This window comes from Rattus norvegicus, chromosome 10 (assembly GCF_021556685.1).
Source record: "Rattus norvegicus strain SHRSP/BbbUtx chromosome 10, alternate assembly SHRSP_T2T, whole genome shotgun sequence".
NCBI lineage: Eukaryota > Metazoa > Chordata > Mammalia > Rodentia > Muridae > Rattus > Rattus norvegicus.
In genome coordinates this window covers 53213906-53241851 of record NC_141543.1, presented here as the reverse complement: position 1 = coordinate 53241851, position 27946 = coordinate 53213906, and the positions used below count along the sequence as shown (strand labels likewise).

General features: G+C 48.6%; 1 protein-coding gene and 1 pseudogene across 3 annotated transcripts; both read right to left on the bottom strand.

Annotated features, from left to right (window-relative positions):
- Positions 1-10: 10 nt before the first annotated feature.
- On the bottom strand, positions 11-21296 carry Trpv2 (transient receptor potential cation channel, subfamily V, member 2). Of its 3 annotated transcripts, none has more exon segments than NM_017207.3 (15): positions 11-208; positions 1866-1945; positions 2790-2917; positions 4311-4639; positions 5405-5471; positions 6879-7044; positions 7608-7678; positions 9306-9404; positions 9973-10128; positions 10373-10546; positions 12478-12776; positions 13919-14209; positions 15829-15962; positions 18307-18629; positions 21007-21296. In NM_017207.3, coding segments are annotated over 14 exon segments (2286 nt in total). In that variant the 5' UTR covers positions 18510-18629; positions 21007-21296; the 3' UTR covers positions 11-119.
- Positions 21297-22007: 711 nt separating this feature from the next.
- On the bottom strand, positions 22008-22137 carry LOC120095429 (small nucleolar RNA SNORA29; annotated as a pseudogene).
- Between the last annotated feature and the right edge of the window lie 5809 nt (positions 22138-27946).

Below are 27946 nucleotides of genomic sequence, written 5' to 3'. Positions count from 1 at the left end.
TGTAGAAGACTTGGTTATGCAAAAAAAATATTTATATTTCCACCAAAATTCAGTAGCCTCTGGTGTGGCTGGGAAGATTCCCTACTCCATCCTGCCAGCCTGCTGCTGCATCTGGGCCATCAGGGGGACTGGAGGACCTGAAGGGGCAGATGGTCTTCCTCTGAGGCACTGTTCTTCCCCGGTTTAGAGGTTGGGTTCTTTTTATTACCTGTGAACAGAGCAAGGATCACTGCAGCTTTGCCCTCCGTGCATCCCCTGGAAGGAGGTGCCAGAGAAACAAAGCGGGCCACAACCTTGAGAGCCCACCATGCTGTGGGTATGCCAGCAAATCCTGGAGCCCCACCTCCCTGCCTTCCTCCTCCCAGAATCTCCTGACCCCTTCCATGGGCCACTCAGGGGTCTCCCCACAGAAACCCAAAGGTCCACAGAGTTGACAGGCTCTGTCAGAAACCAGAAGCTCTGAGGCACACTGAAGAACAGGGAGAGCAGGTCAGGAAGCTCAGAGGAGAGAGGCGACCCACCCTTCTCAGGGTTGGGGGTGAATATGGACACCCTGGGAAGAGCAGAGCCCAGAGATGCAAAGAATAAAGAGCACAGCGATGGGAATGGCTATTGTGTTGATGGAACTCTCGAGGAATGAGTCAAACATCTCTGGACCTTGACAACAGCATGAGGACAGGGAAGATTATGGCCCCTCTGGAGCTGCGTAGCATAGGCCCTGTGTAGGTAGACCTTGGCTACATCATCCATGGAGTGGTACAGGTCTGAAGCAGAAAATGTTGTCTGAAGGCTGGGGTAGATGCTGAGACGCCTTGTGGGTAGAGGTACAAGGGTAAGGGGATGCCCGAGAGGTCAAGGATCAGCACCATATAGGAGGAATGGGCAGAGGTCCCACATCTAGGTGTGAAGGTTGGAACTACATGCACGCCACCTGCTAGGACAGCCCCAAGGCTGTTTCCAACGAAGCCAGTGTGGCTAGCTCGCAGCAGGATTGGGATTTGGGTATTGAACACTTGGACCAGATGAGCACCCAAATGACTCACCATCCTGGCATTTCGTGATAGAAAAGGTAGAGAGGAAACCTTGATGTGAGGATAGGAGGCAGGGAATCAGCAGGCTTGGGGGCAGCAAGATGCCAGGAGAGCCTCCATGCAACAGATCACAGGTAACTCGAGAGGGTATTAGAGAGAGGGTTGAGGTATTTGACAGGAGACATTTGGCAAGAAAGAGAAGGGACTATTGAAGGGAAATGCATGGGAGCTGTGGAAAGCATCCCTAGGATGGGAGACAGGAGTTGGTTTTGGTGGAGGTAGCAAGGTAGAGACAGGAAATCTGTTACAGGGCTCGAACAGAACAGTCAAAGGCCACAGAGACTTACAGGAAGTGGCTTCTACTGGGGCTTAAGGGGGTGGGGCTTAGGTTAGATAGGCTGGCCTGTCAATGGTGGCCCAGAGAGATGCCACCTGTGCTGTAGACTGGGACAGGATCCGGGAGTTCAGAAGCATACTTACTAACTTGTTCCCTTGCTGGGAACCCAAACCCAGCCCAGGCCTGTACAAAGGATGCAACTGATAACCAGGGCAGGGGAGAAGACAGCAGAGAGGTCAGAATGAGGCAGAAGCACTGACTTGCAGAGTACTGAGAACTAAGGTTCTTTCCCCAGACAAGCCAGCAGAGCAGGCTTGGGCTAGAGAGAGACCCAGACACCAATTCCTGTAGGAGGAGCAGGTGTGGGCGCAGCTGCAAAGCAATCACAGAACCTGGCTCTGAGTCCCACCAGGACTTCCAAAGGCTGTTTTGCCAGCAAGCCCACAGCACATGCTCACAAGAACCAGGGCAAGGGCTCCAGCCCCAAGGCCACTCACCAGTGATGCCTGGCCCTGATGGATCCTCAGATAAGGTGGGAAGAGTCTTCTCCCAAGCAGCCCAATTTACTTCCTCCACCCTGAGGGTGACAAAACAGCTCTGGAGTTCAGGGAAGCTAGCAACAGACCTGCATGCTTTCCCCGGGGGAGGAAACACCTCCTTCTGCCCAGGGGACTGTACAGATAATGAGGAAGATGGGGTTTTACCCCCCTTTTCCTGCCCTTCCCTAACAAGGCACTGGTCCACCCACACCTCACAAGCTCCGGCCCTGTGACCCTTCATTATAACCCCTAAGGCCAGGTGTCCCTGTGGAGGAAGCGGCCCCCTCCTCCCCAGCTGTTTCCATCGTCTGGGTTTCCCAAAGCAACGGGAGGAGAGGAAGTGAGATTGGTTGTATCTTTGTGCTTCAGCTCCTGGGCTCTTTTATGGCCACTTGTTATGAGTAAAGCCCCCCATCTTCTCCTCTGCTCAGCTGCTGCCCGCAAAGTTGTCTGCTGTGACTGGACTTCCCTCTCGTGGCAATCCCATCCTCTCTGAACATTGAAAAGCTTGGTTTCCATGGAAGGGGATAGAGCTTCAGGGTCAGACTGGAAGATCTAGGGATAAGGGTATCCAACACGACCCCAGAACACTGGCTTCTTGGTCAGAGGGGAAGTCAGAAACCACCAGGGAGGGGGCCTTAAGTTTGTACCACTATCCCAGTGGATGGCAGGGCCAGGGTGTGGGGTTTGGTTGTTTCTTAGATCCAGCATCCCTGACCTTACTAGCCCAGATAGAGTAATCTGGCTTTCCTCAGCTTTACCTCTCCCACCACACCTGGCTTCTGCAGACACTCAGGAGCACAAAGCTATCCTGAGTCAGCCAGCCCCGACCCCTACCCTTCCCCCCATCCAGCCCCCACACTGTCCTGCCCACCTACTCACCTGAAGCACCAGCGCTCATCAGGGGTACCATCCCCCCTGGTGCCGACTTTCAGCAGCCTCCCTTCACGATGTTTCTTCCTCCGGCACCACCAGTAACCATTCTCCATCTCCAAGACAGAGATGGCTTTCTGGGGACAAAGGACACATCAAACAGTAGCCTGGGACTCTGCTTGGAGGGAGAAGGGCCCAGGGCAAGGGGAAAAGAAGATGCCCTCACTGAACTTTATGGTATATATGCCAAGGACACAAGCAGGGAGCTAGCTGCAATGTTTTTTGTTTTCTGTAGGACATGAGGTTCCAATCCTCTCAGAATCTCAGTTTTTCCATCTGGTAACTAAGAGAAAAACACCTCAGGTGATGTTTGGGAAGTCAATAAGTAAGGGGCTCTCCATAGTGCCTTGTGCTTATGCACTCCAGACTATATCACCTCACCCCACCTCCCCAATGCTCCTCCCCACACACACACCAGGACATCCCAAACCCTCTTGGGGGAGGAACTGATAACTGAAATCTGGTTCCCTAATTGTTTCTTGATCATGTCAATAAGTGATTGGCAGAAGCCAATCATTGGGTGAAGGATCCGGTAGGATTTCAGTGACAGAGGATTGGGGATTCGGACCAGGCTATGGAGCCAATAGGAAGTAGCAGACTTGTAACTCTCGGACTGATAGTTTGTAGCCTCTGCAGGTTTTGGAGGCTAAAGAGGATGGGGCAGAAGTTCTTCCCCCACCCCCACTTCCACCCCTAACACCCTCCCCACCTTGGCTGGTTTTAAAATACTGTCTGGTGTTTTTCATCCCCAGCAAGTCAGGTGGGCAGAAGAAAGGGCACAGACAAGTGTGCATTTTAAAATTACACACAAGACCCCACTTGAGGATCAAGGCGGAAATGGCCCCAAGGACAGCAATAACTTAGCAGCAGAGTTCAGCCTCCAGGGCACGGGCTCTCCCTGGCTAAAACCTACACACCCTTTCTCCGGCCAAGTAAGACACACACAGTTCTGTGCTGCGGTGAAGGGGTATATCAGACCCCCGCAAGCTGTCTTGCCTCCTCCCATATCAGTCTATACTTTACACACATGGATCTCAGGAGGGGCCTTTTTCTTGTTCTCTGCTAGGTTTATGGTGCATACCTCTACCAGTAATAGGCATTCAAGACACTATTGACATTCAACCATGGTAATCCCCACACTCACAAAACAGAGGCAGTGGGATTGCTGGGAGTTAGAGGCCAGTTGGTGATACATAGTGAGACTCTCGTCTCGATAATAATGCCAAGGGATCCTGGTAACTGGCTCAGAAAGAACACCTACTATGTTCCAGGTACTGTCCTGGATACTTCATACTCCTGAGCTAATCTGATCCTCACGACAACCCTTATGAAGGAATGAATGGCTACACCCTATTGGCTACAACCAGCCAGGAGGTTGGTCCTGCCGGGCTGAGTCCATGTGACTGGATGTTGGGGTGGGGTTGACTCAGTGGGGTCCCAAGGGTGAGGGGTGGCACTCACTGGCCGTACCTGCAACTTCCAGATGCTCCAGCTGTTGTCAGCAACGTGGTTGACAGTTTCGCTCATGAGAGCAATGAGCATGTTGAGCAGCAGGACGTAGGTGAGAAGGACGTAGGCCAACAGCAACAGCAGGACCACCCCACGAAAACGCAGCTGTTCCTGGAAAGCCAGCTCCCCCATACCAATGGTGAACTTGAACAGCTCTAGGGAGGCATCCAGAATGCTCCGATATGGAGCTGGCTCCTCCTCCTGGCCCACCGTGGGCTGTTCCGTCACTGTGGAGTTGTTATCTTCAGGGGCTTTGGGACTTCGGGCCTCTCTGCTCAAGCTTACTAGGGCTGTAGGTAAATGAGAAAGGGGGTCTTAGTCTGGGAGTCTGTAGGGTGGGTGGGTGGGGCAAGAAAGGAGTATTTGGACTGTCAGGATGACTCCGTGGTTAATGGTGGGTGGTGCTGTTGCAAGCATGAGGACCTGTGTTTGAATCTCCAGCACCCATGCAAAAAGCTGAGCAGACGGCTGGCAAAAATGGTTCATCAGGTAAAGGGGTTTGCTTCCAAATCTGAAGACCTGAATTTGGTGCCCAAGTTCCACTTGACGGAAGAAGACAGCCACGTCTTATAAGTTGTCTTCTAACCTACACACACACACACACATACACACACACACACACACACACACACACACACACACACACACACATAAATGTAATTTTAAAATTCTAAAGCCTCATGTGTCTAAAACCCCAGCACTGCAGGGCAGAAACAGGCAGATCCCTAGAGCTCACCAGCCATGCTAGTCAAAAAGCAGTGAGCTTTCCGTTCAGTGAGAGACACTACTGTCTCCAGGCAAGACAGAGAGCACTAGCAAAAGACACCCAGCGTCCTGCTCATGCCTCTCTGCATCCACGCACATTCACAGACTCACATTCACACACAATCAAGCACTGCACACAAACGCACACGCAAAGTCTTAAAAGGTCTTTACCGGGTTGGGGATTTAGCTCAGTGGTAGAGCGCTTGCCTAGCAAGCGCAAGGCCCTGGGTTCGGTCCCCAGCTCCGGAAAAAAAGAAAAGAAAAGAAAAGAAAAGAAAAAAGGTCTTTACCTACAGCAAAGCCGAAAAGGAAGACCAGGTAGACCAGCAGGAAACGGAGCAGGTCTCGAAGGATGACCTGGAACATATAAGGATGATCTGGAACTTTCCAAGGGGAAGCCTGGGCGAACGGCCCATGCATTCCAACTCTAGCCCCCATCTGTAAGGTTCCCTTGCACACATACCCCTCCTACAGACTGTGTGTACAAGCACAGGTCATTCTGAGCAGAAGGTGCCTTTTAAAAATCTACCTCCGGCTCATCGGGGGAAAGTACTTGCCCAAATGCATGAGGGTCTGACTTTGACCCTATCCTGTGAGCCATCTCTCCAGTCCCTATTTTACAAGAATTTTTTTTTTAAACACCAGACACCCATCCTGTCTGCCTTCTCCCTCCCCCATACTTGGCCTCTCTGCTTCTTGTCCCCTGGCTGTCTCAAGTACCCTGCTCCCCTAAACCCCTACTCCTAAAGCTCCCCCTTCCCACCCTGGCTTGTCCTGCCTCTTTGCCTTCACTTTTATTACTCCCTCTGAAAAGGATGCTCCTTCCTCCACTCAAAGACGGCTAACTCATTCTTCCAGGTCACCACTAAGGGACTGTCAGGTCTAGTTCAGTGGTAGTGTCCTTGACTAGCTTGTATGGGGGAGGTGGGGGCCTTCCAGGTTCCACCTTCTATACTGCCTAAAAAACAAAAAACCTTAAAAACCCTTTCGTCAAGCCCTGTGTGGTGGTGCATGTTTTTAATCCCAGTACTCAGTAGGCAGAGGCAGGCAGATCTTTGAGTTCAAGGCCAACCTGGTCTACAGAGTACATTCCAGGACAGCCAGGGCTACACAGAAAAACCCCGTCTCAACAAAACAACCCTCTTGAGATAGGATTTTGTTTGCCATCCCCTGTAAACTACCATCTGCCCCAGTCACTATCTATAACACTGTCCTGAGTGTCTCCTCTGTAGGGTTTTGTATTCAGAACCATCCTGGGCTGTTTCCTAAGCACTTTCGTTCCCCACGTTGGGATGTCAGCTTCAGAAGAGCAACAATGTGTCTGTTTTGTTCTCCACTGTGTTCTCAACACTTTGAAAAGAGCCTGGACCACAGTGGATGCTCCTAAACACTGGTGAAATCAATGGGTTCCGGCTCATGCAAACGCCCCCATGTCCCAAAGCTCAGACAAGCGGTTAAGTGAATGAGTATAGTATCTGCTCCTTTATGAACGATGCACCTGTTCCTAGGTGGACACCTGCCCACAAATGCATGCGTATGCATTCGCACGTGCATGAAGATGTCCAGGTATGTGCACGCCCACACCTGCAGTTATGGAGGGCAAGTGTCTGGGGGAAATGATACACGGGCAAACATCTCATGCTCTCTTCTACTCAGGACAGCTGTAGAGGATAGGTCCTGACTCATGAGGCCAAAAGGAATCTCGTGGGAGGTGTGTCCAGCCCTCCCTTGTCTGGCTGTACCTGGTCCTCCCCCATCTCTTACCTTCTGGATCATGACACTGTAGATGCCTGTGTGCTGAAAGCCCCGTGTGTAGTAAAGCAGGTTCAGCCAGCCCAGCACTAGGGATAACACTAGCAGGGGTAGGTACCATTCAGTCTCCATGAAGCGCAGCACCTGGGACAGCACTGTGAGCAGAGCCTGAAGGAGACTGGACCGGGACAAGATCTGCATCAACTTTCAGGTCACTTGGCAATATCCCCCCCCCAACTCTTTTTTTTTCTTTTTTCTTTTTTTTTCTTTTTCGGAGCTGGGGACCGAACCCAGGGCCTTGCGCTTGCTAGGCAAGCACTCTACCACTGAGCTAAATCCCCAACCCCCCCCCCAACTCTTATGAGACTGCACCAACCACCACTGACTGCTTCCACCACTTCAGATGGACTCCCTATGTCTGAAGCTCCGCCTCGCCTCCATCCTGAGTATGTTACTTATTTCTTCTCTGGGCTTCCTACTTGTAATAATGATACCTGACTCAGAGAGTGTCTTCAAACACTAAGACACTATGTGGAATGAGGCTCTACATGGATGGGAACATGAAAGGGGCCAAGTTATCGAGCAGCCAGGATTCCCAGGTCTGGCATGCATTCCCATCCTTGCCCCTAGAACAACTTGGGGCCCTGTGTACTGGCCTCAACAACCAGCTTGGCACACTCTGCTGCACCTGCCACACTCAGTCCTCGGAGACAGTATAAGAAAGGAATGAGACTCACGTACAAGAGGATTTCAAAGTAGCTGTCCATGAATGAGATCCAGATGAACAGGCGCCGCCGCCAAAAGTACCACAGCTGTGGAGGAGAGAGGTCAGGGCGTGTGTGTGTGTGTGTGTGTGTGTGTGTGTGTGTGTGTGTGTGAGAGAGAGAGAGAGTGTGAGTGTGTGTGTAAGTGTGTGTATGTGTGTATATGTGTGTGAGTGTGTATGTGTGTGAGTGTGTGAGTGTGTATGTGTGTGAGTGTGTGAGTGTGTATGTGTGTGAGTGTGTGTGAGTGTGTGTGTATATGAGTATGTGTGTGTGAGTGTGTGAGTGTGTGTATGAGCATGTGTGTAGTGTGTATTGTGTGAGTGTGTGTATGTGTGTGAGTGTGTGTGTGAGTGTGTATATGAGTATGTGTGTGAGTGTGTGTGAGTGTGTGTGTATGAGCATGTGTGTAGTGTGTATTGTGTGAGTGTGTATGTGTGTGAGTGTGTGTGAGTGTGTGTATGTGTGAGTGTGTGTATGTGTGTGTATATGTGTGAGTGTGTGTGTGAGTGTGTATGTGAGTGTATGTGTATGTTTGAGTGTGTGTGTGAGTGTGTATGTGAGTGTATGTGTATGTATGAGTGTGTGTGTGTGTGTGTGTGTGTGTGTGTGTGTAACTTGCTCTTCAGCTCCGAGTGCAGACAGGCTGCCCCTGTGACCTGTGACCTGGATTCCAGCTCCCCCACTTGCTTCCTGCTATGGAAACCAGGCCTACACCATCTCAGGGGCTAGAACTGTAGCCTTCCTGCCCTTGCCCCCTCCCCACCTCCCACCTCTTCCCCTGTCCCCCCTCAATTTGTAGCTTGTACCAGCTAGTTTTATGTCAGCTTGACACAAGCCAGAGTCATATGAGAGGAGGGAGCTTCAAGTGAGAAAATGACTCTGTAAGATGGGACTGTAGGCAAGCCTATAGGGCATTTTCTTAGTTAGTGACTGATGAGGGAGGACCCAGTCCATTGTGGATGGAACCGCCCCTGGGCTGATGGTCCTGGGTTCTATTTTGAAAAGTAGGCTAACAAGCCATGAGGAGCAAGCCAGGCACTAGTGAGCCCTTCTAAAAGCTGAGATAACTTTTGATTCTCTTTCCAAACGCAGAGCCCAGAAGTGTACAGTGCATACACCTCTAGTTCAGGCTACGTGGGAGGTTGAAAGGAAGATCACTTGAACTCAGGAATTCAAAGCCAGGTTGGACATCATGGGGCCTCCTGACCCCCCTGGATCCAGACGGAGTGCCTGCATACTGCACTCAGAATAGAGGAAATGGTTCTTTGTCTTCACCTCTCCCTGACCTTCCAGGTATCATCCTGTGCTTCAGCCAATCCTACTGTGGTACCACATTCTGCCCTCTCTAAGAAGATCCCTGTATCTTGGCATCTAGCCTGCCTACTGCAGGTCTGCTGCCAGGTTGAGATGTCTTGCTATGGGATTTGGACTGGACCCCACCTACTAATAGCTTTCTATACTCCCCAAGTGAAGAATAGCCCAGCCAGCTGAAGGATCTGGGGCGGGGACCCCAGACTTGATTTCTATGGGTACAGAGCCTGTACTGCCAGAAGCACAGACGACATCCACCACTCTACAGGTACCCCAGAAATCACAGCAGTAAGTGTGCCAGGGCCCCAGAAGGGAAGGCCTGGGAGCTACATGAGGTGGAGGAAAAGGAAAGAGTCCTTACCTGGCCCAGTAAGAGGTAAATACCCCCAAGCAGGATCAGAATGTGGCCCAGCAGCAGCATGGATTCCCCAAAAGTCGCTTTTGATGAGGGGATGGCTGGCTGAAGAGGGAAACACTCCCATAAGGCCTGGAGTCTTGGCTCCCATCCCTAGTAGCTAGGTGCCAAAGAGCCTCAGATGAGAAATGATTCTGAGCCTGTGCTACGGAGAGGCCCCTCTGAGTCGCAGTGGGGAACAGTCCTGATTCCAGTCCCTTAGAAGCACATGGGTATTAACGTTGGACTTGGGGCCAGATTTCTTAGGTTTAGGTCATCTTACCACTGAGAGATTCTATTGCCTTAGGTAACTTAATCTTTCTGTGCCTCTCCCTTAGCTCCTAAGTGAACCCGGGGTGGCAGTCCTTCATTCCAGAGGCTGGGAGGAGTGGTCATTATTTAACACAAGCTGACTACTTAGACTAGTAACTCACGTCGGGCAAGCATTCAGTAAGAATTCATTCCCACTGCTGTCCCCATTACCCTAGGGGACTGCTCCCAGAAGAGCTCTGGGTACATCCCTCGGGCTGCCTAAGCCTCAGTGTCCTCTTTGGTAGGATGGTGCTCCTTGTCCCTTCTCACTCCAGGGTTCCTTCAAGCACATTCGCCCAGGCCGACCCCACCCAACTCTTGCCTGATCCAGGGAAGGCTGGTGGTAGGCAACGACGGTGAAGATGAACATGTAGACCAAGTAGCAGGCAAAGTTGAAGAAGAATCTTGAGACGAGCCGATCCCATTTCTCCTGCAGAAGCTTGTTCAGTGGTTCTAAAACCACCATGCGGTGCCGGTTCTGGGGTGGGAGGGGAGCACAGTATAGGAAGGACCCAGATGGATAGATGGTGTGACAAGCACCCTCTTCATGGCCCACTCCATAGGAGCACCAAGGGGAATGGAGAAGAGTGAAAGGGGAACAGGTTCCCAGACTCAGGATCCCTAAAAGGTGCCTCCCATGCGTCTTCATCCCAGCAGTTGTACTAGGAAGTGATGGAGGGTTTGCCCTTAGTCAGAATCCCTAGGCAGACCTGAGGACTCACCAGGCTCTTGCAATGAAAAGCGATGATCTCCAGCACCGAGTTCTTTTCCCAGCTGTCCACAGAGGACAGGTCGTACAGCGATACCCGCACAGGACCGTAACACCACTCAGTAAACTTTCGGGAAAGGGGCTGGTACGGTCCTGAGAATTCCCGCTGCAGAATGTGCCTGAAAATCTGAAGGGCAGTCACATAAGCATACCTGCTAGTCACCCTGCCTGCATTAATACCGAGTCAGGGCTGGGGAACACTGAGCCCCTGCAGAGCACACAGAGCCTACCATGTTTCAGCACTTACAACCAAGCGTGAACTGTCAGGTTTACAGACGCACAGGCTGACAGGCAGGCTGACCCTTTCTTCCCCCATGGATTCCCTCCCTGTGTTCCTCAGATACCACAGAGATCCCAGCTGGGGACTGAGGCCATTTGAGATCAGAGATCCCCAGTTATGCCTGAGTGTGCACATCTGTGGTCAGGGGGCAGAACGTTTAACAGACTAGAAAGGGATCCCTACTCCAAAACAGGTGAAGAAGTCTTTGATTTCACACCAGAGAAATGAGGGCAAGGAGGGTACAGACTGGGAAGCAACTTACACAGCCCATAGAGCCATGCCTCTGGATGTTTGCTTGTTGCCTGCCTGTTTAAAATGTGTGTATGAGTGTTTCAACTACATGTATGTCTTTCTGGGCATCACATATGTACAGTGCCCATGGAAAACACAAGCGAGTATCAGATCCCCTGAGACAGACTGTTGGGAGTGGCTCTGTATCTTCCATGAATCCAATTATGGTCTTCTCGGTGAGCAGCCAGTGCTCTCAACCACTGAGCATCTCTGCAGCCTCAGCCAGGCCTTCAGACAACAAAGGTGCTCCAGCAAGAGCACCAGGAGCTGAGAGCAGGAAATAGTAATTAAAACTGTTGCTTATGGGCTGGAGAGATGGCTCAGAGGTTAAGCGCAGTGCCTGCTCTTCCAGAGGTCCTGAGTTCAATTCCCAGCAACCACATGGTGGCTCACAGCCATCTGTAATGAGATCTGATGCCCTCTTCTGGTGTGTCTGAAGACAGCTACTGTGTACTCATATACATAAAATAAATAAATCTTCAAAAACAAACAAAAAAACTGTTGCTTATAACCCAGGCAGTGGTGGCGCACACCTTTAATCCCAGCACTAGGGAAGCAGAGGCAGACGGATCTCTGTGAGTTCCAGGCCTGCCTGGACAACACAGTGCACTCCAGGACAACCAAAGCTACACAGAGAAACCCCATCTTGAAAAAACAAAAACAAAACCCTTTAATTATGTTTATTTTATCTTGACTTTTAAAATGTCACCTCATTCTAAACACTGGCAATACACAACTACAGTCTACACCCATGAAACAGCTTTAAAAAATAAAACTTAGGGGTGGGGATTTAGCTCAGTGGTAGAGCGCTTACCTAGCAAGCGCAAGGCCCTGGGTTCGGTCCCCAGCTCCGAAAAAAAGAAAAAAGAAAGGAAAAAAAAATAAAACATAGATAAATAAAACTTGCAAGGCACTCAGGAGGGGAAAAAAACGGGGAGTTGGGTAATACTTACTCTTTCTGCCAAAAGCACTTTCAAGCAAATCAGTTTTAAACATTAAAAAGAAAACTGCAGGGGCTGGCGATGTGACTCGGTGGCTAAAAGCACTTGCTACTCTTGCAGAGGACTCTGGATCGGTTCCCAGCATCCACATAGTGGTTCACAACCATCCATAACTCCAGTTCAAGGGGATCCAACACCCTCTTCTGATCTCCCCAGGCACCATGCACACTCATGGTGCACATACATGCATGCAAGCAAATCACTCGTGCACATAAAGTAAATAAATCCAAGGCAATTGTCAAGTAAATTAAAAATAAATTTTTAATCACTCAGTCAAACAAGACAAAACAAAAAGAATTGAATGTGAGAAAAGAGTGTGAGGGGATGAGATTGACAGTGAAGGGAGGGAGACAATGAAGGGTCCAGGGTGAGAGGGACCAGGATGAGAGGGATCAGGATACGTTATGTCCATGTATATGTGTTTGCATTATGTGTGTACCTGAGTCCCATTGCAGCCAAGAGAGGCAGGATAGGGATGGTACTCACCTCGATTTTGCCTTCCTTGGCGGCTAGTTTCAGGGGTGTGAGGCCTTGGTGGTTGGAGATTTCCTCAAGCTGCACAGTGGGGCAGAGGCGCGCCCCCATTTGTAGAAGCCCGTCGTACATGTGGATCACCAGGGCACTGTTCTCAGGCGAGTTATCTGCAATCATTACCAGAGCATGCAGGACTGTGTTGCCCAGGGAGTCGGTGGCCTCCAGGCTGGCCGGCTGGTGTGGGTTCTCCAGGAGGTAGGTCACCACATCCCACTGCTTGGTGCACGCAGCCAGAGAAAGAGGTAGCTCTCCTGTGGACCAAGAGGGCAGCTTGAGCCTCTACCTCTACCTCACTACTCTTCCTGCTCCTCAGGCAGAAAGCCAGCTCTCCCTGAGGTACATCAGAAAGAATAAGAGGCAGCCAACCAGACCTCCCCTCCTCTCCTTGCCTCTTGTCTTTAATAGAGCAGACTCACTACGCCTTAATTCAAATTCTGCTTGATCAGGTTAGTTTTGATTTGCTGGAGGATTACTGTTGTTGTTGTTTTGTTTAGTTGTGTGGTGGTGGTAATGTTTTCATTTATTTATTTGTTTTTGAGGATTTGGGGAAGGGTGTTAAAAGTGGAACCCAGAGGGATAAGGCAATAGCTCATTTAATAAAGTGACGGACACAGCAGGGCACAGTGGTGCATGCCTTTAGAGGCAGGTGGATCTCTGAGTTCAAGGACAGCCTGCGCTACAAACCAAGTTCCAGGGCATTCAGGGCTATACAGAAAAACCCATGTCTTGAAAAAAAAAAAGCAAACACAAAACAAAAACAAAAACAAGAACAGAGAGAGAGAGAGAGAGAGAGAGAGAGAGAGAGAGAGAGAGATACAAGAAAGCAACGTCTGGCCTCACACTCACTGGCACACGGATGAACAAGTGTTAATATATACCATACACACTTAAGTTTATAAAGCTGAGGGAGCTGGAGAGATGGCTCAGTGGTTAAGAGCACTGGATGCTCTTCCAGAGGTCCTGAGTTCGATTCCCAGCAACCACACAGTAGCTCACAACCATCGATAATGGGATCAATCCAATATCCTCTTTCTGGTGTGTCAGGGACAGTGTACTCATATACATAAAATAGAGAAAGCGTAAAGAAAAAGTTGAACCCAGGACCTTCTGCATGCTAACTACATGTTCCACTCCAGAGCTATACCCTAAGTCTGCCTGCTGAGTCTTAGCAAGATCCAATTCTTGCAGCCTATCTTCTCCCTGTCTGGACTTGGGGACATGCTGAGCTTCCCTGGCCAATAGAGAATTAAGCATCTCTTTAAACAAGTTGTGAAGGTGGTAAGAAGCAGGCAGACTGGGGTTAAGTGCCAGCCCTGCCCATCACTAACCATGTGACCTTTGACAAAGTTGTACCCACTCTGTGCCTCAGCATAGCTAAGAAAAGCTTCCTCACCAAAATAGAAACAAGTTCCTTGGTGCTTTTGGAAGAAGCGGCCACAGGCTCGGAGGTGAACATCCGCTCCATTCTCTACCAGCAGCTTCACGCACTGCAGGCTCCTCTTCTCTATGGCGATGTGCAGCGCACTGTGGCCTTGGTAGAACTCATCGGTGCACTGGGCATTGACGAGGGGCTTGGGATTGCCGGAATCCTTGTCAATCTGCAGCAGCGGCATGATGCAGGCATTGACCCCATCCTGAAGGTTCAGCACAGCCTTCATCAGGCACGTCTTTCCAGTGGAGCCTTCTGTAAGGAGAGAGGGGAAGGCAGGGGCAATGCTCAAAGAAAGGCTGGCCCATCTGCCATTTTGTACAGCTTCAGAGTACCCCATGGGAGGCTGAGAAGACATGGTTGCTCTATGCGGCTGGTGGGAACACAACTTTGTTGTAAGATATTAAGGCTCCAGAGTACAGGGCTTAAAACACCAGCAGGCTTGACTATAATTTCTGCCTTAACACCAAGATTCTAAGGCATAATTCAATATGTGTGTAACGTTTTCTCTGTGTCTTTTTGTTGTCCTCGTTGTACTGTTGATGCAGGGTCTTGCTTTATAGTTCTGGCTGGCCTCGACTCCTAAAGACCCACCTGTCTCTGCCTCCCAACTGCTAGGACTAAAGGCAGGTGCCAGCACACACAACCCTGTAACATTCAGTATCTGTACATGAATACCCAGGGCAGGGCTAAGGGTATTGGGTTTGGTCTCCAGCACCACACAAAGCCAGTAATGGTAGCACATGCTTGTAATCCCAGCACTGGGAGGTTGGAAGCAAGATCAGAAAAATCAAGGTCACCCTCAGCCTCATAGCTGAGGTCAGCCTGGGCTACATGAGCCTTGTTTAGTAAAAAAAAAAAATAAAAATAAAAAAAATTTAAAAATCCAGGGCAGAATTTCCAAGTGTCTCCCTCACTTAATGACTCCGACTCCTTCAATAAATGACTCAGCCTCTCTTAACCTATTTCCTTTTTGACAAAAGGAAATAGTCTGGGGTTATTTTGAACTCGAGAATAACGTTAACGAAGTGCTCAGCTCACAGAGGGCGAAGCACTGCAGCAAGCCGAGGTCCTAAGCCACAATCCAAGCAGTCATACACGGGCGTTGGTGGATTAAATGGCGGCCAGTTTACACCCAGGAGAGCACCTGTGCCACCTAGGTGTGGCAGCACATGCCCTGCAGCATTCAGGAGGATAAGGTAGGAGACTAAGTCGAGGCTAGCCTGAGCTACATAGTGAGATCTCCATCTCTAAAACCAAATACATTAAAAAAAAATTACGATGTATCCAGTGGAGAGGGAGGTAGCATATTATAAATTATTGAATGTGACAACACTTTACATATTTAATCTCTTGGACAAATCTGAAAAGATGCCAAGCCATCACCAGGAGCCCAGGATGACAGGCTGTTTCTCCTTGGCCTTACATATTTCTTTATCCTTTGAATCTTCTAGAGGGCACATTTTTTTTCTTCGTTTTTTGGTTTATTTTATTTTATTATATTTTTTTTGAGACAGGGTTTCTCTGTATACCAACCCTGGCTGTCCTGGAACTCACTTTCTTTGTAGGTCAGGCTGGCCTGGGACTCACAGAGATCCGCCTGCCTCTGCCTCCTGAGTGCTGGAATTAAAGGCGAGTGCCACCACGCCCCAACCTCTTTTTTAGATCATTTTTATTTTATAGTGTGTGAAGTCCCATGAAGGCTAGAAAAGGGGGATCAGATCTCCTGGAACTGCTTTTCCAGACAGTTGTTAGCTCTCATGTGGGTGCTGGGAATCTAATCCGGGTCCTCCAGAAGAGCAGTCAGTGCTCTCAATCACTGAGCCATCTCTCCAGCCCCTCTGATTCTGAGCACAAAGGACACCAAAGGCTACCTGTGTATGCAGAGTCAGTGAGGTACTTGCTGTTCCAGCGCAGGTATTCTAGCAGTCCAGTCAGTTCCTCGGGGACACCCCGGGAGACCACCCTGAAGAGTCGGTCACGGTCAAACCGATCTGGCTCCTGCTGGCTGTGGAAAATGTGTTTTGTGACTCATGTTGGAGAGTGAACACAGTCTCAACTGCACAAAGTCTTGTCGTGCATGGGAGCACTGTCTGTCACTCCTATGTCCTCAGTTTACACTCTTTCAAGGGCTTCTCTCTCCTAGGCCTCCAAAAGCTCTGAGCTCCTGGCGAGAGGAAGAAACTCACTAGGACTTTAATCTGCTGTGACACTGTAGCTCTGCTCATCCCAGGCAATTGTCAGCATCAAGGGCATCATCCTTCAAAGAACTAATTATCCCACAGGGGTCTTTTCAGCTCTCACACCTTACAGTGGCCCTTGCATGGGTCTGGACAGGGTCGTGTGAGAACTAAAGGCTGCATGTGTCACTGACTTCGAAGACAAAGTGGAAACAGGGATGGAGGGGATGGGGGTGTATAGTTCAGCAGTAAAGTGCTTGCCTAGTGTGCATAAGGCCCTGGGATTCAGCCCAGCAGCAGTGAAAAGGTTAAGAAAAGCTTTTCACCCCTCTTCTCAGAGATCATTCCTGGAAAGGTGTCTACACCGTTAATCTGCACTCCAGGCCTACAGGTAGTGAAGCACCCTTCTCTCCATTAGGTACACAAGTAAAACAATTTACCCAAAGTCACACAGAGCAGAACTGGAGCCACCATGGGGGCTGCCTACTATCAGGTCCCATCTCAACCCCAAGACAGGTGTCTAAACCAGGCAAGAAGTTCCCCAGAGATAGGCTATCACCCTTGCCCAGCACCAATGTCATCTCCTGACCACGGTTTTACTGAGAAGCCACACTTCTGGGAAATGTCTTCTGTAGAGTCCAGAAGAGGCCTCTTGTGGCTACTCATACAATCTGGTACTGTCTTGTGATAGGGAGCAGTTGTCTAGTGAAGTGGTGCTATCTCCCTCACAAGTCACTTAACCGACCTCTCTCAGTCTATTTTCCTCTTTGAAAGATGGAAATATTCAAGGGTTGTTATAGGGACCCAAGAAAATATCATAAAACAAAGTACTCTAGCCCATATACTAGGTCCGGTACACAGCACTCTGGGTCCCTAATGAGTCTAGGTAACCTGGCCGCTGGAACTATGAAAAGAAGATATGAAGGGAGAGAGGGCAACTTAAGAGAAGATGGCTCCTTTATGATGTTGGGACTCTCAGGTCCCAGCTTAACATCTGTGAAAAGCTGGGCATGTTAGCACATGCCTGTAATCCCTCCACTCATGAGGCTGAAGCAGGAGGATCACCCCACATTGGAGGCTAGCCTAGGCTATATAGCAAGACTTGGTCTTGAAACAAGAAAGCAAACAAGCAAATCTCCTGTGGAATGAGCTGACCTCATAACGGATGGGTGACTAACAGGGTCATTCACACTTGAAGATATGCATACAGTCATGGTGCATTTAAAGCCAGCCCTCATAGGTGCAACAGTACACAGGTATGTGTCTGTGTGTGTGTCTGTGTCATTCCAGCTAGACGAACGTCATTCATCCGGTTAGCCCTATGGCCAGAGACTAGGAAGGGCTCTGCCAAAACCTGAGTTTTGTCTGCTTGGACGATGTGGCCATTTGGACCCTGCTCCCTGCCACTAGGGCAACAATCATGGCCTTGGAATAGGGAAGCAAAGTAAGGCACAGACTGGGTTCTAAGGGTATCATGGAGCCCATTCTATCACCATTACTACCCAAGTACTCACGGATGTCTCCCGTGCACCTGTCTGTGCTGTCACCGAACTTAGCCACTGTTCTCTGACACAAACAACAGTGTGCCAAGGCTAACGGCGGCCATATCTCAGGGATGAGAAGGGAGAAATGGGCCAGCCCATGAGGATTCTGGGAAGCCAGGTTCAGTACCCTAGCTGAACTAGAAGATGCCCCCAAACTCACTTCCTGAATTGGTAGCTGTAACACAGGAAACTCAAACTGCAGATGACTATACGAGGAAGCCCACTGTCCTCGATTCTCAGGGTCTACATTGCCTGAGTGACTGACTAGGTTAACCTTGGAGTAAAGCAGGGATTTCCAAACGTCTCTGTCTCTCTCTCCCTGGATGTGCTGTGGATCCTGCTACGGCCACCAGCTACCACTGGGACCAAAATGGGTGAGACTCAAAACAGCAAGAAGTGGGATTTGATTGTTGGCTGCACACTTGGTACTGGATGTAAATGTCTCTACCAAAAGCATAATCTTGGCAGAGGGCCAAGAATGGAGAGCATTCTGGGAGAAGTTACCCTAGAGAGCAGACTGAGGGACTTTAGAGCTAGGCTATAAGGAAGAGACACTTAGGACAGATTGGCCACTGAGTGACTTGGAGTGCTGTGTGGGAGCTTGTCCCATCTCCATCTGCTGCCTTACCTGGGAGCAGAAGTGTTTTTAGGAGGTCTCTTTATGAAGTTGAGGTTCACTTTGATCTGAGGGGAGGAATTCCGGTCCTCCCTCTGGAATGGTGACTCCATGGGGGGCGGTTCCTGCTTCCCCTTGTTCACCTCAGCATTGCCCTCTTCATCTCCATCGGAAGTCTCCAGCCTGAAAGCTGGGGGGCTGGAGGCTGAAGTCATCCTGAGAGAGGAGGATGCTCCTTACAGCTGAAACCTCTGTAGAGATGGAGATGTTAAGGTTCCTCTCTCATACCGCAGGGGCAGGCCTGGCTGGGACCTGGAGAAGGTGATGGAGAGGGGCTAAAGTGTAGTAAATAGAGTGAGTCTTTACCATGTACCAAGTGCTGACTTCTATACCCAGCAAAGCATGAGCCACCCGTAGCAATCCAAGGCAAGGTGCTGCAGAGATGGCTGAGTGGTTAAGAGCACTGATGACTCTTCCAGAGAATCAGAGTTCAAGGCCCAGCACTGCATGGTGCCTCACAACCCTCTGTAATTCCAGTTCCAGGGGATCCATGTGTTCTGTGGGTATCAGGCACACACGTGGTGCACACCCATATCCAGAAAATAAGTAATAAATTGATAAAATATTCTTTAGAAAGATGTAGGAGCTGGAGGATCAGAAGTTCAAGGTCATCCTCTCCTCCACAGAGTTTGAAAGTAGCCTGGGATACTCTCTCTCAAAAAAACAAAGAAGGAAAGGGGAATAAGGAAAGAGCTGGGTCAGCAAACGGCTTGTCACACAACCAGGAGGAGTTGAAGGATCTGGGCACCCACATAAAAAGTCACAAGTCATGGTATATCTTTAATTTCAGAGAAGAAAGGCAGACAGAGTCAAGAGGCTTGCTGGCTAGCCAATCCAGCTGAGTTCAGTGAGAGAACCTAGCTCAAAAAACAAAGCTGAGAACGACGCGAACACTCCACATCTACTTCTGGCATCCACACACACCCAGAACCATACCTACATACACAGAAAATTTAAAAAATTAAAAATTAAAGACAGCTATGCCTGGTGGTACACGTCTTTATTTCTTCTAAATGCCTTTTTCTTTAAATTTGAACTTTAGATTTATTTATTTGTTACTTATATGAGTACACTATAGCTGTCTTCAGACACACAAGAAGAGGGAATAGGATCCCATTACAGATGGTTGTGAGTCACCACGTGGTTGCTGGGAATTGGACTCAGGACCTCTGGATGAGCAGACAGTGCTCTTAACTGCTGAGCCATCTCTATAGCCCAGTACATGCTTTTAAACCCAGCGTTCAGGAGGCAGAGGCCAGCCAGGTCTACATAGAGAGTTCCAAGACCAAGGCTGCAAAATGAAACCCTGTCTCAAAATAAAACAAAGCAAAACAAACAAACAAAAAACCCAACCAACCAAACAAACAAACAAACAAAAACAGGAGTGGGGTCACGGGACGGGGTGTAGGAGAAGAGGAAGCAGTCAGCCTTCCAATAGGGAAAATCAGCCATGAGGCCGCATGAGGATGCGCTGGGAAGCAGGGACCTGACAGGGTTTTCACTTTGCTATTATCTCACAGGAACTCAGGACTGTCTTTAGTTTACCCCTGGTGGATTTCTGATGTTTAACAAGACTCAAACCCTACTTAGGGAAAAGAATGTTTGTGTTCACAACCCCACCCTTTCTCTACCTGATATTAACCCCAGTGCCTAAAGGTTCAGACAGATAAAAGTTCAATTGTTGGGCCAGGGCAGGCCAAGGGCAACCCTTATTGTAGAGAGGGAGAGATCCAGGGAACCACTGGCCTATCAAGTCCTTCCTTTTGCTGCCAGAACAACCTCGGGTTGGAAAAGAGAAGTGAGATTCCACCGTTTGTGTCATCTGGGTCCTCTTCAGTTCTCGGAGCCCGATCATGTTTCCAGTCTGACTCCCATCTGAAGGCGTAAGATGCCACCCCTGGAGGGGCTTTAGAGGTAGCAAGGAGGTAGCAAGCGTTATCTGACTTCCCACCTCAGACTCCATACTGGGTCTGAGGTTAACTGACAGCTAATCTCGGCCTTATCGGATAGAAACTGCAACCACAGCCTCCATTGTGTGGCCAGGGCTGGGACCTGGTTAACGCTGGGGAGCCTCTGTCTTCCCCAGAGTTCAGAAACGGAAGGAACGAATGACTTACAGCCCGGTCATGAGACAGTGGGGGCTAGGAGAAAGAGGTAGGGGGCAGGTTGGCAAAAGGAAAAGACAGAAAACAGGACTAAGAAAGGAAGTAGCAGCGTGGTCTGAGCCCGCTCTCAATTTGTTACAGGATCCCAGTACTCAGAGAACTGGGTAGGGCGTTTTCCACAATAGCCAGGGGACCTGTGACTACCTCCGCTAGTATTTGTGAGCCTTCGCCTTTCTGCCCATGTTAGTAGGACATGGGCATCCTCCTTTTGCACAGTCTAGCTTCTATCCTCAAGCAAATCCTGCCCGATGCTGCCTCTGACATCATTCCCAGCCCCCAGCAGCAACAACTGTCTTCCCAGCGACTGCCTACCTTATCTCCTGGGAACCTCTTTCTGGCAGTAGAAGAGGCCTGGAGGTTCAGGGAGCCAGAGCCAAGCAGACCCTTATTCCAGGATGGAGATGCCAGGAGAGCAACCCAATCGTTCACTGTCATTGATTTCCAGATGCAACCCCCTAGGACATCCTGAAATTGCCCTTCGACTTACCCCGCAGGCTGAAGCCAAGGTGTAGCGGCGGCAAACTGCAGGCTAGGATCACCGAGCCTAGCGGGGCTCTCCGGCAGCGGGGACTGAGAGAGGAAGTGCGGCCCGGAGGGGTGCGGCTCAACGCTGACAGTAATGGGGCTGTGGGAACCTCCGCGGCCCGCTCCGAGCTTTCTCTGCGTCGTCCACCCTCCACCTGTTCGTCTCACACAGTGGACAGAGCAGGTTTAACGCCGACCTGTCAAAGACCAGTGACTGGCCACCCGGCTGATCTTCAGGACCAGTGGCCACACCCTGCTTTCGGGAGACACGCCCTTCTCCTGCGGCGCACTTCCACCCATACTCGTAGCCCCTGGGGCAGTCAGAGGCAATTCCAGGGTGCTGGGACCTTGGCTTGGGTGGAAACTGGCATGGCCCTACAACACTGACACCCACCCCTCCTGATTCTTAACGCCGTGTGCCCTCCCCCAGCCATGTGGTTCATCACTGTCTAACCCATAATCAAGAGAGAGAAGAGTGTGATAGCCCCAGGAGGAGAAGAGGTTCGGTCTAACATTTGCCCCAAAGAATGCAGCCCAACCCATCCAGCCATATTTCCATCTAAGGAAGATTCACTCAGCATCCTGACCCCAGGGATCCCCCTAGGCTCCTGTATCCATTTATAAGGGCACTTCCAGAAACAGCCAGCAGGTGGGGATCGGTGGCCAACAGGAATGGCTGAAATTGTACAGCCCTGGTGCCGCCGTGGAGAACAAGGACCAGTTCTCCCTCTCTTTCTCACTGGAAGACCTCTGCCCTTGCTCCACATTCAAAATTCTGTCTGGTTCAAAGCACTAATTTCTCTCCCCTGAGAATGTTCTCCCAAACCCGTCGCCCTGCTTCTGCGCTGCTACACTCATACGTCACACACCATTCTTATACCAACTAAGGTGGTCTGCTAAAAATATAAACCAGGGGCCAGCGTTTAGCTTTCTTTTTTCTTTTTTTTTCTTTCTTTTTTTTTCTTTTCACTCTCCAACCATTTCATATAGAGGGAGGGCACGGAAAAGCCCTCTCCCTTCAGATCATGGCACCTTTAATTTATCCCATAAGCATAGCATTTAGCTTTAATGGTGGATTTAATGGCATGTGTAAGGCCTTGTGTTTGACCCTCCAGTATCAGTAATCAAAGAAGAACTCAATAACAATAGATAAATAAATAAATAAATAAATGTATGTCACTCCACTCCTCTGCTCCAAGCCACTTTTCATAGCACTAAAAATAAAACTCAAACTTCACACAACAACCGCATGCAGTCCAGAGGCCTGCCCCAGCCACTCCACCTTCCCCCTGTCACACTCTAAACCTGTACCATCCAGTATGGCAGTCACCAGCCACGGCAGCTATTCAGATTTTAGTTTGGTTTACACTTTTGTCTGAGGCAAGGACTTGATACGAGACCAACTGTGACAATCCTCCTGCTTCTCTCTTCACAGTCCTGGCATTACAGCTGTGTGCCTCCATGGTCGGTCATCTTTCAGATGAGTCAAGTGTAAGACAAAACTCAACAAATACCAACTGGCCTGGCCCTAGATGCTGAATACCCTTCACTCTTTCCAATATGTCTTGTCTTCTCTGTAGTACAATCTGTCTTACCTGCAACACACTCACACACACACTTACACACACTCACACTCACACACACACACACTCACACACATATACACACACTCACACATATACACACACACTCACACACACATACACACATACACACACTCACACACATACACACACATACCACATACACACACATACACACACTCATACACACATATACACACTCACTCACACACACATACACACACTCACACACATACCACATACCACATACACACACATACACACACTTATACTCACACACTCACATACACACACACACACACACACACAAATGCACACAGCAGCATATACATAGACCTTAGTTCTAAGCAATTTCAACTTGTGTTTGTGTTTCTTTGTTGGTTTTACAGTGCTTGAACGTGGGCACGCCAGGCCAGCCTCTGCCACAGCTTCCTGCTCTATTTTCTCTGTTTAAATACCACTTCCTCTCAGTAGGACTAGACCTAAACTGGGGGGAGGGATCCTAGAAAATGTGCTCCTATAACACCTGCCTTGCCCCTAGCAGAGGCTGATTTGTACTGTATTCCCTGCTCCCATAATAACGTACTTAGCAACCCGTTGTTGTAAAATGTGCTTAGGACTCGAAGTGTAGTTTAACGCCAGAACATCCATTTAGCTGTGCAAGGCCCCAAGATGTGACTCCTTGCAGCAGGAACCAAGCCACGTATATGCGTTTAAGCAATCAACTTTATAAATATTCAAATCTATGCTTAAAAATCTCATTTAACGGGCTGGAGAGATGGCTCAGTGATTAGGAACACTGGCTGCACTTCCAGAGGTCCTGAGTTCAGTTCCCAGCAACCACATGGTGGCTCACAACCATGTGTAATGTGTTCCAATGCCTTCTTCTGGTGTGTCTGAAGACAGTGACAGCGTACCCACATATGTAAAATAAATAAATAAATCTTAAAAAAAATCTCATTTAACAAACTCTGTCTTGTTAAAGCAGTTGCTTCATATACACTTGTCCTGAAATTATTTTCTGTGGCAAAGGTAAGGATCCAGTTTCGCCTGAGTGAGGTGAAGCCTCTGAAAGAGAATTTTTGAGGCAACGGAGGGCAGAGGAATGAGATGTAGAATTTTTTTTTCTTTTCTTTTTTTCGGAGCTGGGGACCGAACCCAGGGCCTTGCACTTGCTAGGCAAGTGCTCTACCACTGAGCTAAGTCCCCAACCCCAGAATTTTTTTAAAGAACTATTTATTTATTATATATAAGTACACTGTAGCCGTCTTCAAACACACAAGAAGAGGGCATCGGATCCCATTACAGATGGTTGTGAGCCACCATGTGGTTGCTGGGTTTGAACTCAGGCAGTCAGTGCTCTTAACCACTGAGCCATCTTTCCAGCCCCGATATAGATTTTTTTTTATTCTTAATGCTGTGATTTTACATTTAAAATAATAAACCAGTAAGATGGCTCAGCAGGAAAGGGTTTTTTAAAGATTCATGCTGTTTCCAGTGTTCCATTTCTGCCTCCTCCTTGCTGATCAAGATATAAACACTCAGTTGTTCCTGCCTCCATGCCTTTGCCACGCCATCATGGACTGTAACTCTCTGAAAACGTAAGCTCAAACTAAACACTTTCTTTCATAAATTGCCTGTAACTCTGACCTGATACCTTCTTCTGGATTCCGTGGGTACCTGCACTCTAACATGCCCTGACACAAACCAAAACATGGTCACAGACACATGATTATAAATAAAAATAAGGGACTAAGGAGATAGCTCAGGGGTTAAGAGCACTGACTGCTCTTACAGAAGACCCAAGTTTGATTCCCAGCACACCCATGAAGGCTCATAGCTGTCTGTAACTCCAATTCAAGGAGATCTGACAGTTTCTGGTCTCTGCATGCACCAGATGTCCATTCATTCACACAAAATAAAAATAAATATTAAAATTAAGGGGGGGGAGTGCTGGAGAGATGGCTCAGTGGTTAAGAGCACTGACTGCTCTTCCAGAGGTCCTGAGTTCAATTCCCAGCAACCACATGGTGGCTTACAACCATCTGTAATGGGATCCAATGCCCTCTTCTGGTGTGTCTGAAGAGAGCACCAGTGTACTCATAGACATAAGTAAATAATTATCACCATCATCATCATTTTCATCATCATCATCCTCTGGGCTTTATTCATCCCAGCCTTGGAAGGCAGAGGTAGGCAGATCTCTGTGAGTTTGAGGCCAGCCTGGTCTGCAAAGCAAGTTCCAGGACAGCCAGGGTTGTTATACCGAGAGACCTTGGCTTGAAAAACAAAACAATGACAAATCCATTGGCAAGGATGCGGAGCTTGGGGCCAGGGGGGGAATGATAAGAATATACTGACTATTTCTCTGGAAGATTAAAAATAGACTTAAGATGTGGCCCAGAAATTCTAGCCTTAACCATGTACTTAAAAGACGTGGACTGTGACAGCATAGACCTTGTACATAAATGCTACAACAGCAGCACTACTCAGAAAAAGAGGAGACTCTCAGGGATGGGAAGAACAAGGGGCCCTCATGTTGGAATCTGCCTAGAGCAGAGTCAAGAATCCCAGATTGATGTGCTAGGGAGAGAGTTCAGTTAAGAGAGTTTGTTACTCTTGTGGAGGACCCAGGTTTGGTTTCCAGCACTTGTACAGTGCCTCAAACCATCCATAGCTCCAATCCCAGGAGAACTGAGGTCTTCTTCTTCCCATTTGCTTATGGCACACATACATTCAGGCAACACACACACACACACACACACACACACACACACACACACACACACATCTAGCTCAAGAAATAGAGAGTTTTCTGTTTCTTTCTGAGTTGAGACAGGGTTTCTCCATGTCTCCACATAGCCCTGGCTGGCTTGGAACTTCATATGCAGATCAGGCTAGCCTTGTGCCCACATGTATCTACTTGCTTCTGCCTCCAGAGTGCTGGGATTAAAGGCATGTACTGCTATATTCAGCATGAAACAATATTTCTCTTATAAAGGGATATTTTCAAATGAGAGTTTAAAAATAGTAGTGAATCTCACTTAAGGCCAAGTATACATGGCCTTTCTCTTTTCCCAGTAATAAATATGTAATTTTCTAGGAATTGCACAAGAAACCTTGGTTGTAATAAAAGGCATGCCATAACTCTTTTGTGCAACCCTTATGACCCATGATTTTGTCTTAGCAGATTGGAATTCAAGGCTCCTCTGTAGTTACTCTGCAATCTTAGTTACTGAAAAGGGGGAAAGAGAACTGGGTATGGTGGTACATGCCTTGAGCTGTAGCACTTAGGAGGCAGAAGCAGTTGGATCTCTGTGCTAGAGGTCAGCCTGGTCTACAGAAAGAGTTTCAGGATAGCCGGGAATACACAGAGAAACCCTGCCTTGATAAAAAAAAAAAAGAAAGAAAGGAAAGAGAGAAAAAATAAAGAAAAGAAATAGGAGAAAGAGGATTGGGGATTTAGCTCAGTGGTAGATTGCTTGCCTAGCAAGCACAAGGCCCTGGGTTTGGTCCCCAGCTCCGGGGGAAAAAAAAAAAAGAAATAGGGGATTCTTTAGAAACCTGTTAACCAACGTCATTCCAAAATCCCACATACATGCTAAGATACTTAAGTGTGACCTCCTTAGAGAAGTCTTTACCCATTCTTTTGGGTGTCCATAACTCTTTCTAGGAGTGCCTCTCTGTTAACAATTGCATTTAAATTTGTATTTTTAAAAATTACTTTAGCCAGTTATAGTAGCATATGCCTTTAATCCCAGCATGCTGGAGACAGAGGCAATGAATCTCTGTGAGTTCAAGGCCAGCCTGGTTTACATGGTGAGTTACAGTGCAGCCAGGGCTACATAGGAGACCCTAGCCCCAAAACAAACAAACAAACACCAAAACCTCAACAACAAAGAACTTTAGTGAACTCTAATTCTTGCTTTGTATTCTCTTGACTTAAAATTATTTTCTGTTGTGAAACCAAGGATCCAGCTGCACCCAAGTGGAGGTCTATGAAAGAGAACTCTTTGGGCTGTTGAGGCTAGAGAACGGGCTTTCATTCGGCTGCCCTAACAGTGACACAAGCAACCCAAATGTCTGTCAGTTGGTGAATGAGTACATAAAATTGGTAGATCCACACAACTGACCAATATTTAGCCATTAAAAAAAATGAATGAAGTGGAGCTGGAGGGATGGCTCAGTGGTTAGGAGCGCCAGCTGTTCTTCCAGAGGTCCTGACTTCAAATCCCAGCAACCACAGGGTGGCTCACAACCATCTGTAATGGGGTCTGATGCCCTCTTCTGGTGTGCTGAAGACAGCTACAGTTTACTTATGTATATTAAATCTTTTTTAAAAAATGAAGTACCAATACATTTTATAACATGAACTTTTAAAACTTAGGCTACATAAAAGTGCCAGTCAAAACATCACAGATTACAAAACTTTCCTTTGACTGTTTTCCAGTGCTGGAGCCTGAACACTGACACATGACAGGCAGGGGATCTTGGTGGTGATCTTGGCTTCCTGACTCTGTGAATCATATTCTTTTCCCTAGTGAGCTGTGTAGCAATTTTATCTTTTTTTTTTTTCTAACCCCGGGGGCTGGAGAGATGACTCAGCAGGAAACAGAGCTTGCTACTCTTGCCAAGGAACCAGTTTGATCCCAGCACTGAAGGTAAGCTCACAACTGTCTGCAACTTTAATCCCAGGGGACTGACACTCTCTTTTGATCTCTGAGGGTACCAGAGCACAAGGTGCATATACACACAGGCAGGCAAAACACTTATACGCATAAAAATAAACAAATCTTAAAAAACAAAACAGGGGGAAGAGAAATGATACAGAGAAGCGAGACTTCCTCAAAGCCCTCCTTGGACTTAGGTTTCCAAAAGTTACAATATACCTTGCTTAATCCTGTGGCTGAGCATGAAGCCAATTGGTGGCACGAGCATCCGCAGACAGTCTCTGAGATGACATCTTGTCCTGAGCCCCAGGGCTTTGTGGACATGCCTGGACAGGGCCCTTTGGGGACCTTCAGGTGTTCCCAACACCCCACTCAGGGCCTTGCCACAGCAGACTATAACCCCCTGCCCATTCCCCAGAACAGGGCCCAGGGCATGGCTCCCCACCCACTTCCAGCCCCGAGACACTTGTGGACCAGATCCTGGAGTCTGTGGACTCAGACTCCTAAGGGATATTCATTGACTTTGGGCAGGGAATTCGCTCCAGTGTGTCTGACTTTGAGGCAACATGTGGCTGGCCGAGTGTTGTGTATTGGCCTGAAGTTAGTTCATGTTTTTACTGCCCCTGTGTGTTTGCATGTCTTGTATGTG